At 43.3% G+C, this 18,197-nt stretch overlaps 1 protein-coding gene across 1 annotated transcript; it reads left to right on the forward strand.

The window, feature by feature from the left end:
• The first annotated feature begins 2,346 nt into the window (after positions 1-2,346).
• PEX13 (peroxisomal biogenesis factor 13) lies at positions 2,347-17,323 on the forward strand. Its single transcript, XM_044290390.1, has 4 exons — positions 2,347-2,481; positions 11,960-12,669; positions 13,360-13,485; positions 16,064-17,323. Exons 1-4 carry the CDS (start codon positions 2,384-2,386, stop codon positions 16,363-16,365), a joined length of 1,236 nt encoding a protein of 411 aa, XP_044146325.1. The 5' UTR covers positions 2,347-2,383; the 3' UTR covers positions 16,366-17,323.
• The last annotated feature ends 874 nt before the right edge of the window (positions 17,324-18,197 follow it).

Genomic DNA, 18,197 nt, shown 5'->3' on the forward strand with positions numbered 1-18,197 from the left:
CCTTCAGTTAAGTGTACATTCATTTGTGATTTTCTGTTTGCTGGATCCCAGGTGACCCTAACTCCCTCCGAGTCTAGTGTAGGGAGCCGGTGGTCGTGTCCCCTCACTATTGTAGGGTGTTCAGATGTTATATAGTTGAGGTACGAGGATATGCGATCATCCACCATTGGGGTGTTCGCATAGGGTGAGAAGCTTAGGGAGAGCTTTCAGGGTCTGACAGGGGTCACCCTTTATCCTCCCTAGTTTGGGTCTGGTCAGTTGCTTTTCACTGTGTAGGCTCTTGTTGCTCACTTACAGCCGTGACAACACCTTAAAAAAAACAAAAAAATGTGTTTGAAAAAAGCCATTTTTTGTCACCTTACATCACAAAAAGTTTGGTATTGTCGCGTCCGTAACAACCTGCTCTATATAAATACCACATGATCTAACCTGTCAGATGAACATTGTAATTAACAAAAAATAAAAATGGTGCCAAAACAGATATTTTTTGTTACCTTGCCTCACAAAAAGTGAAATATAGAGCAATCAAAAATCATATGTACCCTAAAATAGTACCAACAAAACTGCCACCTTATCCGTTAGTTTCAAAAATTGGGTCATATTTATGGAGTTTCTCTTCTAGGGGTGCATCAGGGGGTCTTCAAATGTGACATGGCAGCTTAAAATTATCCCAGTGAAATCTGCCTTCCAAAAACCATATGGCATTCCTTTCCTTCTGCGCCCTGCCGTGTGCCCGTACAGCAGTTTACGACCACATATAGGGTGTTTCTATAAACTACAGAATCAGGGCAATAAATATTGGGCCAGATTTATCATTAGCTCAAGTCAGAATAATGGAGTGAAAAAGTCGCAAATTTTTGCGCAAGCGCTTAAACTGCGCAAAAATTTCCGACTTTTTTCTGCTCTGCACTATGCTTGCCAGTTTTCTGAAAGTGGGCGTGTTTTCTTATGTGAATGAATCTCTAGACAGATTTACTATTGGGACTATTTAAAAAGTCGCAAAAAAGTCGCAAAAAAGTCGCAATTTCACTCCAGTGAGGACCATGCTTATCTTATGAGAATTTTTAATAGAACATGAGACTTTTTCATAAAAACGTGCGACTTTTGTAAAGCTGCTTACTGATAGATAAACTGCTACCGTCAAACCACATTTATTACAGTCTTAAAGGGCCGATCATAAATCTGACTTGGCTAAAACTGACTTTAGCCATATGTGAAAGTGGAGTGAGCTGTCAGAGTCGTGATAAATCTGGCCCATTGAGTTTTGTTTGGCTGTTAACCCTTGCTTTGTTAGTGGAAAAAATTGATTAAAATGGAAAATATGCCAAAAAAGTGAAATTCTGAAATTTAATCTCCATTTTCCATTATTCTTGTGGAACACCTAAAGGGTTAACAAAGTTTGTACAATCAGTTTTGAATACCTTGAGGGGTGTAGTTTCTAAAATGGGGTCATTTTTAGTTGGTTTCTATTATGTAAAATTGAATTTTATGTAAATTTTTTCTATTATGTAAAGTTTCTATTATGTAAAATTGAATTATTATTTTTTTACTCAATTTTGCCAATGTCGTGAAGTACAATATGTGACGAGAAAAAATTCTCAGAATGGTCTGGATAAGTAAAAGTGTTTTAAAGTTATTACCACTCATGTCAGATTTGCTAAAATGGCCTGGGCAGAAAGGTGAAAAAAATGTATTTAACGAATTAACATCACGGCCTTTAACATCCATATAAATATCATAAATTTCCTTAATAAATATTAATTAATTGATTTAGCTGGACTTTGTCTTATTTATCTGGAACCATCATGTGGTTTCCTGGTGTATGAGGGAGATAAGTCTCCCTTATGGGGGTGATTTATCAAAACTGGTGTAAAGTAGACCTGGCTTAGTTGCCCATAGCAACCAATCAGATTCCGCCTCTTATTTATTACAGCTCTTTTCAAAAATGAAAGGTGGAATCTGATTGGTTGCTTTGGGCAACTAAGCCAGTTTTCCTTTATACCAGCTTTGACAAATCTCATAGATTGCTATATGTAGTGTATCAAAGGGCAAAGATTGCTGTATGTGTAGGCTCTGCAGAGCTGTAGGTGCACATATACATACACAACCATACTTTATTTCACTGATAATTGGCGGGGCTTACTCATTAAATGACTAAAGTGATATTACATTTACTACCAGTCTGGCGCTCATATATTTATGTTCTACAGAACTGGGACGATCGGCAATCAATTGATCAGTCCTTTGGATGGCAGTACGGTAAAGCGTGGATGGTTCACTTAGGCCTGCGAGCGACTCTGCTGCAAAGTGTCGTTGGTCGATTAGTCAGGCCTGCGCAGCGCTCTGCAGTGAAGTATCGCTGGTGGATTAGTTAGGCCTGTGCATGGCTCTGCAGCGGAGCGGGATGGCGGCTCAGCCACCTCCTCCTAAACCGTGGGAAACCCGGCGGGTTCTGGGCGGAATCCCCACGACTTCGTTCCAGTGAGTGTACACTGCAGGGGGGTTACTGGGAGGGGGGGCGGCGGCGGTGGTACGGGTCAGCGGGCTGGGGCGCCGAGTCACCACAGGGTCCAAAGTGCAGCCTTGTTTATGTGGGTGAGGAGGTTACTGTGCCCGGGGATCAGGCTGGCAGGCCTGGCACACTGCCCCGGCAGCCCAAGGGCCCGTGTGTTTATGTCTGTCAGTGGGGCGGACGCTGGGGGCTCTCGTTCTTTTAGACATGTTCTATTTATATATATTTTAGACATTTTACAAACATTAGTGATCCCCGTGGTGTCCATGGAGCTGTATACGGTTAACCCTTTCCTGTCCCTGCAGGTTTTTTCTCTCTCCCAGAGCCATAACGTTTTTATTTTCCCATTGACGTCGTGGTATCAGCGCTTGTTTTTGCATTTTTTTTTTAAATGTACCATATAATGTTTTAGGAAACGTTATAAAAGCTGTGGCATTGAAAAAAAAAATATGTGGCCATTGTTTTAGGTTTTTGTTCTTGAAGCATTCACTAAACTGCTAAAATGACATGTTTAAGGGTTTGTCCATCTTTGAGGACCTTTCTGCCGGATGCCCCCCCTCCCCCCATGTCACCGGACCTGCAGAGCGAAGCATACTTACCTGCTCCCTGTTGCTCTGTTCCGGCTCCTTTGGCCCTCCGCCGCAACCTCATTGTGATCTCCGCACGGGTCACGCGGTCACTGCTGCCAATGACTGGCCTCAGCGGTGATGTGTCCCCCCATGCGTTACATGACCCACGACTAAAGGAGCTAAAACCCAGCAGTGGGGAGCAGGTAAGTATGATTCCCACAGCGGGTCTGGCGAGTGGGGGGTTGGGGGTGGTGGAAGAAAGAAACCCAAAAGTGAACAACTGTTTTCACTTCATTTTGTGCGTCACTATGATTAAGGCATCTTTTGCAACCCGATTGAAGTGAATGGTTGACCGGTTACATGTGCTCCTGGCAGCTGAAGGCATCTGTGTTGGTCCCATGTTCATATGTGCCTGTATGTTTTAATATATGCAAATGAGCCTCTAGGAGCAACGGGGTGTTACCCTTACAGCAGAGCCTCCAGTTGTAATAGTAACGCCACCATTGCTCCTTGAGGCTCATTTGCATATATTAAAACTTCATTTTTCTCAGCAATGCGGGCACATATGAACATAGGACCAAAGGCTTGTTAACACGACCGTTAGTGTCCTGTGCCTGTGCTGTGAACCGCAAATTGCGGTCCGCAATGCACAGGCACCTTCTGTGGGGCAGGTGCATGGGGATCGAAGACCCAGTCACTTCAATGGGTCCGCGATCCCTCAGTTCTACAAAAAAGATAGAACATGTTCTATCTTTTTGCAGTGAGGAGGCACAGAACGGAACCCCAGAAAGCACTCCGTAGTGCTTCCGTTCCGCATCTCCAGATTTGCTGACCAGTTGAAATGAATGGGTCCGCATCCGTGATGGGGAATGACAACGGAACGGTGCCCATGTATTGCGGATCCGCAAATGCGGTCCGTAGCATTGGCACGGGACACCTACGGTCATGTGAACGAGCCCCAACACAGATGTCTTCAGCTGCCAAGCACACATGTAAAGCCTCATGCACATCAGTGATTGTGAGCATGAACGTGGATTGGAGCCTCCACAGACATAAGATATAAGGGAAAGATCTGCTCCTGTTCTGTGTTTAGAGCCGCACTTGGTTTTGGCTCAAAGTAACTGATGGAAATCACTGACTGAACACTGACGTGTAAATGAGGCGTAACAGGTCAGCCAGTTTCATAGGTACAAATCTGCTGACAGATGCACTTAAAAAATGAAAAAAATAAGACTTCTTAAAAAAATTAATAATAATTTGCAGTATTCTTATGCCCCAAACTTTTATTTTTTTAAGATTTTATTGAGGCAAGTACAAATATTACATAGTTACATAGTTGATACGGTTGAAAAAAGACAAACGTCCATCAAGTTCAACCAAGGGATAGGTGGGGACGCGAATCCCAGGAGGAAGTGAGACTCAGATTTCTACATGTTTTCATAAGCATTTATGTTATTTACTTTTAAGAATTCGTTGAAACCTTTTTTAAAACTGTCCACTGTTCCTGCTGTGACCACGTCCTGAGGAAGTCTATTCCACAGATTCACAGTTCTTACAGTAAAGAAGCTTTGACGCTAAGTTCTGGAGACTGAACTTTTTCTTCCCCAGTCGGAGGTTAGTGCCCCCATGTCTTCTGAGGGCATTTTACATGGAACAGTTTTTATTGTATTGCCCATTTATATATTTGTATAGGTTAATTATGTCTTCCCCTTAGACGTCTCGTCTCAAGACTAAATAAATTAAATCCTTTTAATCTTTCTTTATAACTAAGACCCTCCAGGCCCCTTATCAGTTTAGTCGCTCTCCTCTGTACTTTTTCCAGCTGCAGAGCGTCCTTTCCATGGACTGGTGCCCTGAACTGAACTGCATATTCCAGATGAGGCCGCACCAGCGCTTTGTAAAGTGAGAGTATTACATCCTTGCCCCGCGAGTCCATGCCTCGTTTAATGCATGACAATATCCTGGTGGCCTTAGAAGCAGCTGATTGACATTGTATGCTGTTATTTAATCTACCATCTACAAGGACACCGAAATCCTTCTCTATAAGTGACTCTCCCAGTGTTACATCCCCTAGGACATATGACGCAGAGATTATTACTACCAAGATGCATAATTGTACATTTATCCACATAAAACCTCATTTGCCAAGTTGATGAACACTCAGTGATTGGGCAAGTCAGCTAGTAGTTTGTGGACATATTCCATAGACTGCACGCTACTACACAGCTTAGTGTCATCTGCAAAAATAGAAATGGTGCTATTAATCCCGTCCTCAATATCATTAATAAATAAATTATATAATAGAGGGCCCAGCACTGAACCTTAGGGTACACAACGTATCTAACCCAGGACCATTCTGAATAGGAATCATTGACCACAATTCTCTGGACACGGTCCTTCAGCCAGTTTTTAATCCAATTACAAGCTATACTTTCCAAGCCAATAGACCTTACTTTACTTATTAAGTGCCTGAGGGACAGTATCAAAAGCCTTTGCAAAATCCAGAAACACTTCATCCACAGCCGCCCCTCTGTCCAGGCTACTACTCACCTCCTCCTAAAAACAAATCTGGTTAGTCTGACAACTTCTGTCCTTAGTAAATAGTCACATACTCCTGTATATAGTCCCTTAAAAGGAACCTGTCACCGGGATTTTGTGTATAGAGCTGAGGACATGGGTTGCTAGATGGCCGCTAGCACATCCACAATACCCAGTCCCCATAGCTCTGTGTGCTTTTATTGTGTAAAAAAAAAAAACTACGATTTTATACATATGCAAATTAATCTGAGATGAGTCCTGTCACTGACTCATCTCACATACAGGACTCATCTCAGGTTAATTTGCATATGTATCAAATCAGGTTTTTTACACAATAAAAGCACACAGAGCTATGGGGACTGGATATTGTGGATGTGCTAGCGGCCATCTAGCAACCCATGTCCTCAGCTCTATACACAAAATCCCGGTGACAGGTTACCTTTAAGATTCCTTCAAACATTTTTCCCACAACAGAAGTTAAACTAACTGGTCTATAATTACCTGTGGAGGACCTTGATCCTTTTTTAAATATGGGCACCACGTTTGCCTTGCGCCAATCACTAGAGAATCCTTAAAAATTATAAATGGGCACAGCAATGACTGAACAGAGCTCTTTAAGCACTCTTGGGTGTAATCCATCTGGACCCAGAGTTTTGTTCACATTTACCCTATTTAACTTCTCTTGGACCATATCTACAGTTTTCCAATTGAGTATATCACTGGATGTACGAACAGCGCCACAGATATCAGCTCCTTTCTCTTCTTTTGTATATACAGTGCTAAAAAAAACTATTTAGGAACTCTGCTTTTTCCTTATCTTCAGTGACCTTCCCCCCCCCCCCCCCCCCCCTTTCCCCATTATTTAGGGGGACCTACCTGCTCAGGCCTAGGTTTTTTAGCATTTATATATTTAAAAATAATAATAAATCAAAGCCCACAGACGAAAGCAAATCTGCTGCGGTTGAGTTGTGGGATGTTTGGAATAAAGATCACAATGGATTCCACATAAAGACATAGAAGAGCTGTTAGCAAACCTGGCAGCGTGTTCAGTAGATAAGAAGGAAGGGAATAAAGGGGGTAAATGAAGAAAACACAAAAGCAGCAAAATATCATAGAAACTGGGATAGTCGCCTATATACTCCCACACAGAGGGCTGGGACATCTGCCTATATGGCCTGTTTCTCTGTAACTCCATGATATACATAAATATTCACCTTACTGATCACATCTCCCAAAGGGCTCGTTCACACGAATCTGTAATGCCTGTTGCCGTATTGTGGATCCGGGCACCGTTCCACGGCAATCGCGCATTGTGGATGCGGACCCATTCGTTTCAATGGGTCCGCAAATCTGTAGATGTGGAACGGAACACTACAGAAGCACTATGGAGTGCTTTCTGGGGTTCTGTTCCGTGCTTCCGCACCGCAAAAAGATAGAGCAAGTTCTATCTTTTTGCGGTACGGAAGGATCGCAGACCCATTCAAGTAAATGGGTCTGCGATCCCCATGCGCCTTCCCCAAGGACAGTGCCCGTGCATTGTGGACCGCAATTGTCTACAGCACGGGCTTCACACATGTTCGTGTGAACGAGCCCTAAGCTGGGGATTTTCCCTGATCTCCAATTAAGGGGATTGAGCCTCCTTTCCCAGCTGCAGTAGTGTAGTCACCTCACACCTGACCACTGCAGCCAGCCACTGACCTCTTCAGTGCCCCACTGAGACCAGTAATTGGCTGCAACAGTCATGTGTTGTCAACGTGACACCGGGAAAACAGAGCCACTGCAGGATCTGTCGGGTTACTTTATTATAGGCCGATCCCCAGAGTCATCTGGTTTCCTTAGGTTTGGAAATTAGCCCCAAAACTGCCCTCCAAAAATATATTATTCCCATATATGGTCATAGTTTATTTATTTTTTCTTTGCACAAGGTAAGCTGAAATTGTATTGGTACCAATTTGGGGTTTTAATTTTTGAAAAACAAAAATAACTTTGGCATCATGTTTTCTCCTCAGTGTTCACCATACCGGCTGAAAAAAATAAAAATCTATATTTTAGTAGTGAGGACTAGGGCTGAAACGATTATTCGAATAACTCGATTAAATCGAGTCAAAAAAATTCATCGATGCAGTTTCCCTGCATCGAGTAATCGTTACATCACATGATCACGGAGCGGGAGTAAAATTAAGCGTCTGACTCACCGCTTCCGTGTCCTCCGAAGGCCAGAGAGGCAGGACTTTGCGTAATGCGCAGTTGCTCTCATACATCATCATCGCGCCGGCTAACGGTGTGTCTGACGTCACTTAAGGTCCCAGTGCGTGCTGGGATGAAGACTGTCTCGGACCCCATGTGTCTGCGGCTGCGCCCTCCTCACTAGTGCCAGTGCCATTAGGTAATTTAAGTTAACAGCACTTGAGGCACACCAGGGGGGAATCGCTGTAAATTGATATTGAAATGAAAGGCAGATGGAGAGAGAGAGAGTGGTTAATGGAGGCTGCAGGCCCCACCTTGGCATGTACAGACGTGGACAAAATTGTTGGTACCCTTTGGTCAATGAAAGAAAAAGTCACAATGGTCACAGAAATAACTTTAATCTGACAAAAGTAATAATAAATTAAAATTCTATAAATGTTAACCAATGAAAGTCAGACATTGTTTTTCAACCATGCTTCAACAGAATTATGTAAAAAAATAAACTCATGAAACAGGCATGGACAAAAATGATGGTACCCCTAGAAAACACAGAACATAATGTGACCAAAGGGACATGTTAATTCAAGGTGTGTCCACTAATTAGCATCACAGGTGTCTACAACCTTGTAATCAGCCATTGGGCCTATATATATGGCTCCAGGTAATCACTGTGTTGTTTGGTGATATGGTGTGTACCACACTCGACATGGACCAGAGGAAGCAAAGGAAAGAGCTGTCTCAAGAGATCAGAAAGAAAATTATAGACAAGCATGTTAAAGGTAAAGGCTATAAGACCATCTCCAAGCAACTAGATGTTCCTGTGAGTACAGTTGCACATATTATTCATAAGTTTAAGATCCATGGGACTGTAGCCAACCTCCCTGGACGTGGCCGCAGGAGGAAAATTGATGACAAATCTAAGAGACGGATAATCCGAATGGTAACAAAAGAGCCTAGAAAGACTTCTAAAGAGATTCAAGGTGAACTTCATGCTCAAGGAACATCAGTGTCAGATCGCACCATCCGTCGTTGTTTGAGCCAAAGTGGACTACATGGGAGACGACCAAGGAGGACACCATTGTTGAAAACGAATCATAAAAAAGCAAGACTGGAATATGCCAAACTACATGTTGACAAGCCACAAAGCTTCTGGGAGAATGTCCTGTGGACAGATGAGACAAAAATCGAAGTTTTTGCCAAGGCACATCAGCTGTATGTTCACAGACGAAAAAATGAAGCATATCAAGAAAAGAACACTGTCCCTACTGTGAAACATGGAGGAGGCTCTGTTATGTTCTGGGGCTGCTTTGCTGCGTCTGGCACAGGGTGTCTTGAATCTGTGCAGGGTACAATGAAATCTCAAGACTATCAAGGAATTCTAGAGAGAAATGTACTAGCCAGTGTCAGAAAGCTTGGTCTCAGTCGCAGGTCATGGGTCTTGCAACAGGACAATGACCCAAAACACACCGCTAAAAACACCCAAGAATGGCTAAGAGGAAAAAATTGGACTATTCTAAAGTGGCCTTCTATGAGCCCTGACCTCAATCCTATTGAGCATCTTTGGAAGGAGCTGAAACATGCAGTCTGGAAAAGGCACCCTTCAAACCGGACACAACTGGAGCAGTTTGCTCATGAGGAGTGGGCCAAAATACCTGCTGAGAGGTGCAGATGTCTCATTGACAGTTACAGGAAGCGTTTGATTGCAGTGATTGCCTCAAAAGGTTGCGCAACAAAATATTAAGTTAGGGGTACCATCATTTTTGTCCATGCCTGTTTCATGAGTTTATTTTTTTACATAATTCTGTTGAAGCATGGTTGAAAAACAATGTCTGACTTTCATTGGTTAACATTTATAGAATTTTAATTTATTATTACTTTTGTCAGATTAAAGTTATTTCTGTGACCATTGTGACTTTTTCTTTCATTGACCAAAGGGTACCAACAATTTTGTCCACGTCTGTATAAAGTTATTGGTTTAGAGAGGGGTTAATGAAGGCACCTCCAAGGTGCTTTCATTAACCCCTACAAACCAATAACTTTATACATGCCTAATGCCAAGGTGCTTCCATTAACCCCCTCCAAACCCAATGGGCATGTATAAAGTTATTGGTTTGGAGGGGTTAATGGAAGCACCTTGGCATTAGGCATGTATAAAGTTATTAACCCCTTCAAACCAATAACGTTATACATGCCTAATGCCAAGGTGCTTCCATTAACCCCTCCAAACCAATAACTTTATACATACCTAATGCCAAGGTGTTTCCATTAACCCCTTCAAACCAATAACTTTATACATGCCTAATGCCAAGGTGCTTCCATTAACCCCTCCAAACCAATAACTTTATACATACCTAATGCCAAGGTGTTTCCATTAACCCCTTCAAACCAATAACTTTATACATGCCTAATTACGTACGTTATTTTAAGAAGGTTTTTTTATTAGATTACTCGATGAATCGAGAAATATAATCGATAGAATACTCGATTACTAAAATATTTGTTTACTGCAACCCTAGTGAGGACTTTTATGGACACGTCAATACCAATTCTTATTTTTTAAATTGTTTAAAGTGACCCTCCAGTTTAATAAAAATAAAAACCACTTTAAAGGGGTTCTCCGGGAATTAAGAAAATGAAAAAACTTAAATATGACTCTATTATAAATATATTCCTAAATACCTTTTCATTACTTATAATGACTCATTTTGTCTAGGGAGCAATCATCAATGAAAATAAAATGGCTGCTGTCCTATTAGTACACACAAAACCTGTCCTAATCACAGAGCAGGACAAGTTACTTCACAACACTGAGCTAAAGAGCTGCCTCATCCTCTACTACTTGTTAGGGATTATGATCCTGAATAAAGCTGATAAGATCTTCAGCTGAATCTCTGTAGGAATGGAGTTCACGAGGAGACATGACGTACAGACAGGACAGTCTGTGGTAAATTGGGGGAATATCAGCCACATCTCCTCCCCTCCTCTCTCTGTATCTCATGTTTGCTCATGAACTCCATTCCTACAGACATTCAGCTGAATATCTTATCTGTATTCAGGACCATAATCCCTGACAATTAGTAGAAGAGCATGAGGCAGCTCTTTAGCTCAGTGTTATGAAGTAACTTGTCCTTCTGTGTGATTAGGACAGGTTTTGTGTGTACTGATAGGATGGCAGCCGTTTTATTTTTCCTGATTGCTCCCTAGACTAAATGAGCCATTATAACTAATGAAAGATATCTGGGAATATATTTATAATAAAATAATATTTAAGTATTTTCTTTTATTTTTTTGGTGGATCCATTGTAACAATGCCTATCCTTGTGCGCAAAACGGACAATAATAGAACATGTTCTATCTTTTTTGCTGAACAGCCATGCAGAAATGGAATGCCCACAGTCATTTCCAGTTGTGTGTTTTGTTTTTTGCAGATCCATTGAAGTGAATGGTTCTGCATGCGGGCTGCAAAAAAATGGAATGGACACAGAAAAAAAAATACCTTTTTTGTGTGCATGAGCCCTAACTGTAAAATGTACAGAACACTTGATGACCTCCTCTTCATCTTCTTTTTTCTGCAGATCTGTTCATTCCAGGGCACTTCTTCTGCCATCCAAGATGGCAGCACAGCTTCTCAGACTCCCTTTTGGACGCTGTGCATTTGGTAGCCAAATATGCTTCCAGTGCACTCTCGCCACAGAGATCCCTAGGAGGGTTTGGGGGGGCACACAGGGTGCAGTTTACATTTCATTGCTTTGGTGGGTGCAGGGGTTGCTGATTAGTCTTTCCTGACTGCTGATTCTGGAGGAGGAGGGCGCAGGCGCTGGGTGTGGGGACACACTAGAGCTGGGCTCTGCATGCAAGAGTAGAGACAGCACTTGTCAGCGGGGGGCGCTCACGAGAGCAGTGTTGGAGAATGCATATGGCCAGCAATACATCTCGGGGAGCTATATATCCCAGCACTGTATTCTGCTGATGGCCCTACCGAACAGCGGAGGAAGGGGGGTTGTGATTTTTCTGCTTTGTGTTTGTGATGAGATTTATTTGGGAAATTGACTGTAGATTTCCATGGACTTTAAAAGTGAAACTATTGAGTTATAATTTACATTGTGATTGATATGCTCCTTAACCAAATAATCGTTAATATTTCTATTTGTAGGTCAGCTGACTTGAGAGCCAGCACGCTCACCAGGCCTGGGCAGCCAACTCTTACCAGGGTGCCACCACCTATACCACCCAGAACTTCCCAGCAGACCAGTACAGGTACACTCAATACCTACCGACCTGCATACAGCTCCTTTTCACCAGGCTTTGGCTCTTATGGTTCTTACGGCTCTTACGGAAGTTCCTTTCATGGAGGCTACAGTCCTTACGGCTATGGATACAGCAGTGGACTTGGCTATAACCGGTTCCAGACAGATGAGGTACCACCTAGCAGATTTGTGCGTCAAGCTGAAGAAAGTAGCCGTGGGGCCTTTCAGTCCATTGAGAGCATCGTCCACGCCTTTTCTTCAGTCAGCATGATGATGGATGCCACCTTCTCTGCTGTTTATAACAGCTTCAGGGCTGTTCTGGATGTGGCAAACCACTTTTCCAGGCTAAAGATCCACTTCACTAAGGTATTTTCTGCATTTGCACTTGTCAGAACCATCCGGTTCCTTTACCGACGTTTGCAGAGACTTTTGGGTCTGAGGAAGGGCTCCGAAAATGAGGATTTGTGGACTGAGAGTGCTGGGACTGTGGCTCGGGTCGGTTCAGAGAGTGACAGAGCCAAATCATGGCCTATATTCTTATTTTTTGCTGTCATTCTTGGTGGACCCTACCTCATTTGGAAGCTCCTATCTTCTGGTAATGGTGAAAGTGTTGAAGGTGAGTGTGAACCAAGTCTGGAAAAAATAAAAATAAATATGTGGCAGTTTTTTTTGCGTTTATGGGTTAACAGGATCGCCACTGAATAGGGAAGAACTCTGACCAACATGGCATTTAAACTAGAGCTCTACCACTGTCTTTCTGAGGATTTGACTACCAGGATCCCACCAGTACATAATTCCACACCATAGTCATATGCCATCATTTGTAACGGTGGGCACATGCATGTAGCAGTGTTATTGGAGCAACAGTTCAAGGAATGACCTATAATTTGAAATTTGACCAAATAAAGGGAAAAAATTCCTTATATGCCACCTGATCTGTTTATCAATTTGTGGCTCATGGGATATAGTAGATGGATTTTCCATGGGTGCTGTGTTCGGGATAGAACAAAAATGGTAATATTCTTCTGAAAATGTATTCATGCCAGATGCATTATCAACTTTTTCCTACTTTAAAGCATCGCCAAGTTTTCAGCAAACTTTGCGTTCACTTGTATCTGGCATTTTTCGCCAGTTTTCGTATGTGCTTGCTGAATGTCTGATTTGCCGTTTTCCCAGATATGGTTAGTGGAGGCTAGCTGCCTTCCACTGCCCAGAGACAGTAGAGGAGATTCTCCTTCCTAATTGTCTCACAGTCACTCAGAGACCGTAAAACCTGTTTTAACTCAATTGTTCATGTTTTGTCTAGAAAACATAAACTGGGCAAGCGGGGAAGATGACCATGTGGTGGGAAGAGCTGAATACGACTTCACTGCTACATCAGAGGAGGAGATTTCCTTCCATGCGGGAGACTTACTCAACCTGGCTCCAAAAGGTACCAAAATCTCTCCTTTACCTTGTCACTGGTTGGTTTAGTTTTCAAATCAAGGTACCTCAACTATCCTAATGCTAAAAATAACCTCATAATATCATGATTGCCTGAAAAAGGGGTGGGGCTGATTTACCCCCTAAGAGGGCAGTTTTGGGGTGGGCATTAGACGCGGTCACAGTATATGTTGCCAACTATTTTATATATACAGTCAGAAAATGCACATGTCATGCAGCAGGCACACTCTAAAATCTGTAAGCTGGAGCCCATGGCCAGTTATACAGGTTTGACAGGATTTTGCGGTACAGTGCTGTTCTCATCCACTGCAGCAATGAGTGTTTGTTTTGTAACAGCCCCCGGTGGGTTGATTTTAAGCTGTTTAGGGCTCATGCAAATGTCTATGTGCAATCCACGAAACACGACCGCGTGTCGTCCACATCTCCTCGACAAAGGCCCATCTGACTCATTGCATCATGGTGTTTTATGCAGTCGTGTGCATGGGCCCGTCTTTAAAATCACAGTATTTATTAGTTCTTATCAGAATTAGCAGAATCCATAAATCACATGGTGGCGTGCTGTTGTGTTTTACATCGCTCATACACAAGTTTATATACTGATGGCTCCAATTTAAAGAGGTGTTTTGCTTAAAAAAAAAAAAAATATGTACCTATCCTTAACTTGAATGGTGGGGGTCCAGCTCAGCCCCAATCGGCAGAACGGAAGGGCATCAGGTGAAATGCAGCAGTCCATTGACTATAGTACGTGGGACAGTGCCATCCATACTGGTGTGGCTGTGCCTGGTACTGCAGCTCACCTAGCTCAACCACGTTCACTTGATGAGACACAACCACATTTGTGTTCAAACTAGGGTTTCACCGAGTATCGAACTTTCGATACCCAATAGATACTTTAGCACCCGGATTGATCTGATCCCGGGATTTTGCTATTTTCCATTACTACCCTGCGCTACTAGTGTCTTTTAGAGAACATGGCGCGCGCTGCCTTTACCATGTTCTCCTGAGCCGGCACAGTGGAGAAGAGTCCCTCCCTCCCCACTGTGACACTGCCACCAATGAAAACAGAGGGGAGGGGCTGTGAAGCTGCCACTGCCACCAATGAAAAGAGAGGGGAGGGGCTGTTGGCCACTGCACCACCAATGAATTTAATTAACCCCTTAGTACAAATGTACACGGCGGATGCCAGCTGTATCGCACAGTTTGCACCTGGCCTCAATGACAGGGCACAGCGATCCTGTGAACCCTTTCAATTAACCCCTCAGGTGCCGTACCTTAAAGCGGTTTGGCAGGGTGCCAGCTGTGCAATACAGCTGGCACCCGCCTCGTACATTTATATTAAGGGGTTAATTATATTTGTTGGTAGTGCAGTGACTCCCCTTCCCCCACAATCTCCTCAGTGTTATCTTCATTGGTGGTGCAGTGGCAGCTTCCGGTCTGAGCCCCAGCAGGGTAAGCGTGGGGCTCCGATCGGTTACCATGGCAGCCAGGATGCTACTGAAGCCCTGGCTGCCATAGTCGGCTCCATGCTGCTGTGTGCACTATGCACAGGGCAGCAGGGACAGTGTGATGTCCTATTCACCCTGATAGAGCTCTATCAGGGTGAATAGGACAAGGGTTCTAGCCCCTAAGGGGACTAATAGTTATTAAATAAAAAATATTCAGTTTAAATCGCCCCCTTTCCCAATTTTCCATATAAACAATAAAAAAGTAAACACATTACGGTACTTATCGCCACATCCGAAACAGAACTATTAAAATATTACAAAATATATCCTATGCGGTGAACGCCATAACAGAAAATAAACGCGTGATTTGCCTTTTTTTTTGTCCCCTCGTCCCGCCCCCCAAAAAACAATAGGACTGTTCTGTTATGGGCCAGACGTTCAATAAAATGCAGAATGCATGTGGCTTTTTGCGTGTTTTATTTATCTTTTGCATGGTATCGAAACACTTTATATGGTACCCAAATTTTTATTAAATTTCGATATCGTGACAACCCTAGTTCCAACAGTTTCTAATGATTGGTGGGGGGCCTCCACAGTCATACACCTATAGCCTATTAGAAAAAACCCTTAAACAGTGTCCTGTGAAGCGGATCCTAGTGTGTGTGACATAAGGTACAGAGCTCCACCAGGGACAAGGACTAATGTGAGTGATTGAAGGAAACCTGTCACTGGGATTTTGGGTATAGAGCTGAGGTCATGGGTTGCTAGATGGCCGCTAGCACATCCGCAATACCCAGTCCCCATAGCTCTGTGTGCTTTATTGTGTTAAAAAAACGATTTGATCCATATGCAAATTAACCTGAGATGAGTCTTGTCCCTGACTCATCTCAAGTTACAGGACTCATCTCAGGTTAATTTGCATATGTATCAAATCGTATTTTTAACACAATAAAAGCACACAGAGCTATGGGGACTGGGTATTACGGATGTGCTAGCGGCCATCTAGCAACCCAGGTCCTCAGCTCTATACACAAAATCCCAGTGACAGGTTCCATTTAAGTCTGCACGTGCCTTCTGATGTCTTTTACAGCCCTTAACGATTAAAGTGCTTTTCTTTTTCAGAGCAACAACCTAAAGTAAGAGGCTGGCTACTTGGAAGTGTGGATGGGCAAACAACAGGATTTGTTCCAGCCAACTATATCAAAATCCTGGGCAAGAGAAGAGGCAGAAAGGCTGCCGAGCCGGAGAAGAGGCAGGAGGAGGAGCCGCAGCCGTTCCCTAACCCTACCACGCTGAGCCCTGCGACCCCAGTGGCCACATTAGAAGAGCAGGAAGCCGCACTAGAGTCTGTTTTCGTGGAATCTAACAGCACAGCACTTCCTAGCGATCCAAACTTAAGCCACAGGGACACATTTGATCTGTAGCCATACATGGGTCTCGGGAGAGGTGCAGTGTGCTGCTGCAGCACTACTTACAGAGCTCATAGTGAATATGCCGCTGCACTGCATAGGGTGCACACAGCCATATACAGCAAGTTCAGTCTAATAGTTACAGGATGTCTTCTGGGTATAAGGTTGTATAGATGTCTATCACTAGATTAACACACAAAGGGAAGTGGATCTAATGTTTTCTTTCAATACTGTGATTATGGAGCTTTTGGTCTCATCGGACAGACCTAAAGGGGCAACTTTTTCCCTGTTACTGTTGATTTTTAAGGAGGTTTACTTGATGAAAGCAACTAGCTGCCTTTGCATGTGATGGTATACTGATAAAACGCAACCCTCATTGGTGACTACCTGCGAATTCTGCCCATGATCTTTGATAGATTTTTTTTGGGGTGGTGGGAACGCCACAACTAATTGTCTGCAGAAAAATCCGCCATGGCTCCATGTGCAAAATCAATGACTTACATGCCGCTTTGCCACCGATTTTTACCTTTTGCATTTCAAAGGATAAAATCTGCAGTGAAGATCCACAAACTGAATGACATGCTGCAGTTTTAAAAGGGTTGGCCACCATCTGCCACCAGGAAATGACGATCTTTTCTGCTACACAAAAGATAAAATTACTCGATGAACGAGCGTTTGGATCGTTAATCGGCGGTGCATTTACACTGCCAGATAATCGCATTACTAGTATATAATCTGTTCAATTGTTGGCCCGTGTGGGGCCCTTCACCCCGGAGACGTACTATGCAAGCACAAACACTGTCTGTCCCCAATGTAAGTGAATGTATGTGCTGTTCCCAGCACATGTGTAAGGGTACTTTGACACTAGGGTTTTTGTTTTCCGGTATTAAGTTCCGTCACAGGAGCTCAATACTGGAAAAAAACTGATCAGTTTTATCCTAATGCATTCTGAATGGAGAGCATTACGTTCAGGATGCATCAGTTCAGTCCCTCTTATGTTTTTTGTACTGAGAAAATACCGACAGCATGCTGCAGTTTTCTCTCCGGCCAAAAACGCCGATCACTTGCCGGATCCGGCTTTCCGGTCTGTGAATGTGCAGACCTTTTAAAAAAATGCAAAAAAAATGAATACTGTATCCGTTTTTCCAGATGTCACCGGAGACACAGATCCAGTATTGCAATGCATTTGTCAGACGGGTCCGTCTAACAAATGCATCTGTTTGTTGGATTGCAACCGAACTGCCTTCCGGAATCCTCTGCCACAAGTGTGAATTGTACCCTAACTAGTAACAGATAGTGGCCTGCCCCTTTAAAATCCACACTGCAGGTCAGTTTATGTTGCCGATATATTTTTTTTGGACAGCATGTGATTGAGATTTCTTAAAATCATATACACGTTTCTGGTAATGAAAAGCACTGCTATTTGACACGTGCAAATCCACAGCGTTTCTGCCCTGTTCAGACATACCCTAAAGCTCTGTTCACACTTTCTTTTTCATGTGCTGTATATGCCCATAGGTCTCCCTGTAATTAACGTATGCCAAGAATGTCCTTCTGGCATACACTGCGAAGTCTACTATAGCTACGCAGAGGACCGAAAAATAAGTAAACAATGGAAGTTGATGGCCAACCTCTGATGGAGACTGAAGTAATACTACTGTAGCATCTATTCTTATGACTCTTAGGCTAGTTTCACACTAGCGGCAAGGAACTCCGGCAGGTGAACAGCCTGTCAGATCCGTGCTGCTGCTAGTGCACGCGTGCTCCCAGATTACCTATCTATTCAGCACTGACACTATCTATTCAGTGCTGCCAATGTCAGACTGGGCAGGGGCACACCCCCAACC

The sequence above is a fragment of the Bufo gargarizans genome, chromosome 4 (assembly GCF_014858855.1).
Source record: "Bufo gargarizans isolate SCDJY-AF-19 chromosome 4, ASM1485885v1, whole genome shotgun sequence".
In the NCBI taxonomy this organism is placed as follows: domain Eukaryota; kingdom Metazoa; phylum Chordata; class Amphibia; order Anura; family Bufonidae; genus Bufo; species Bufo gargarizans.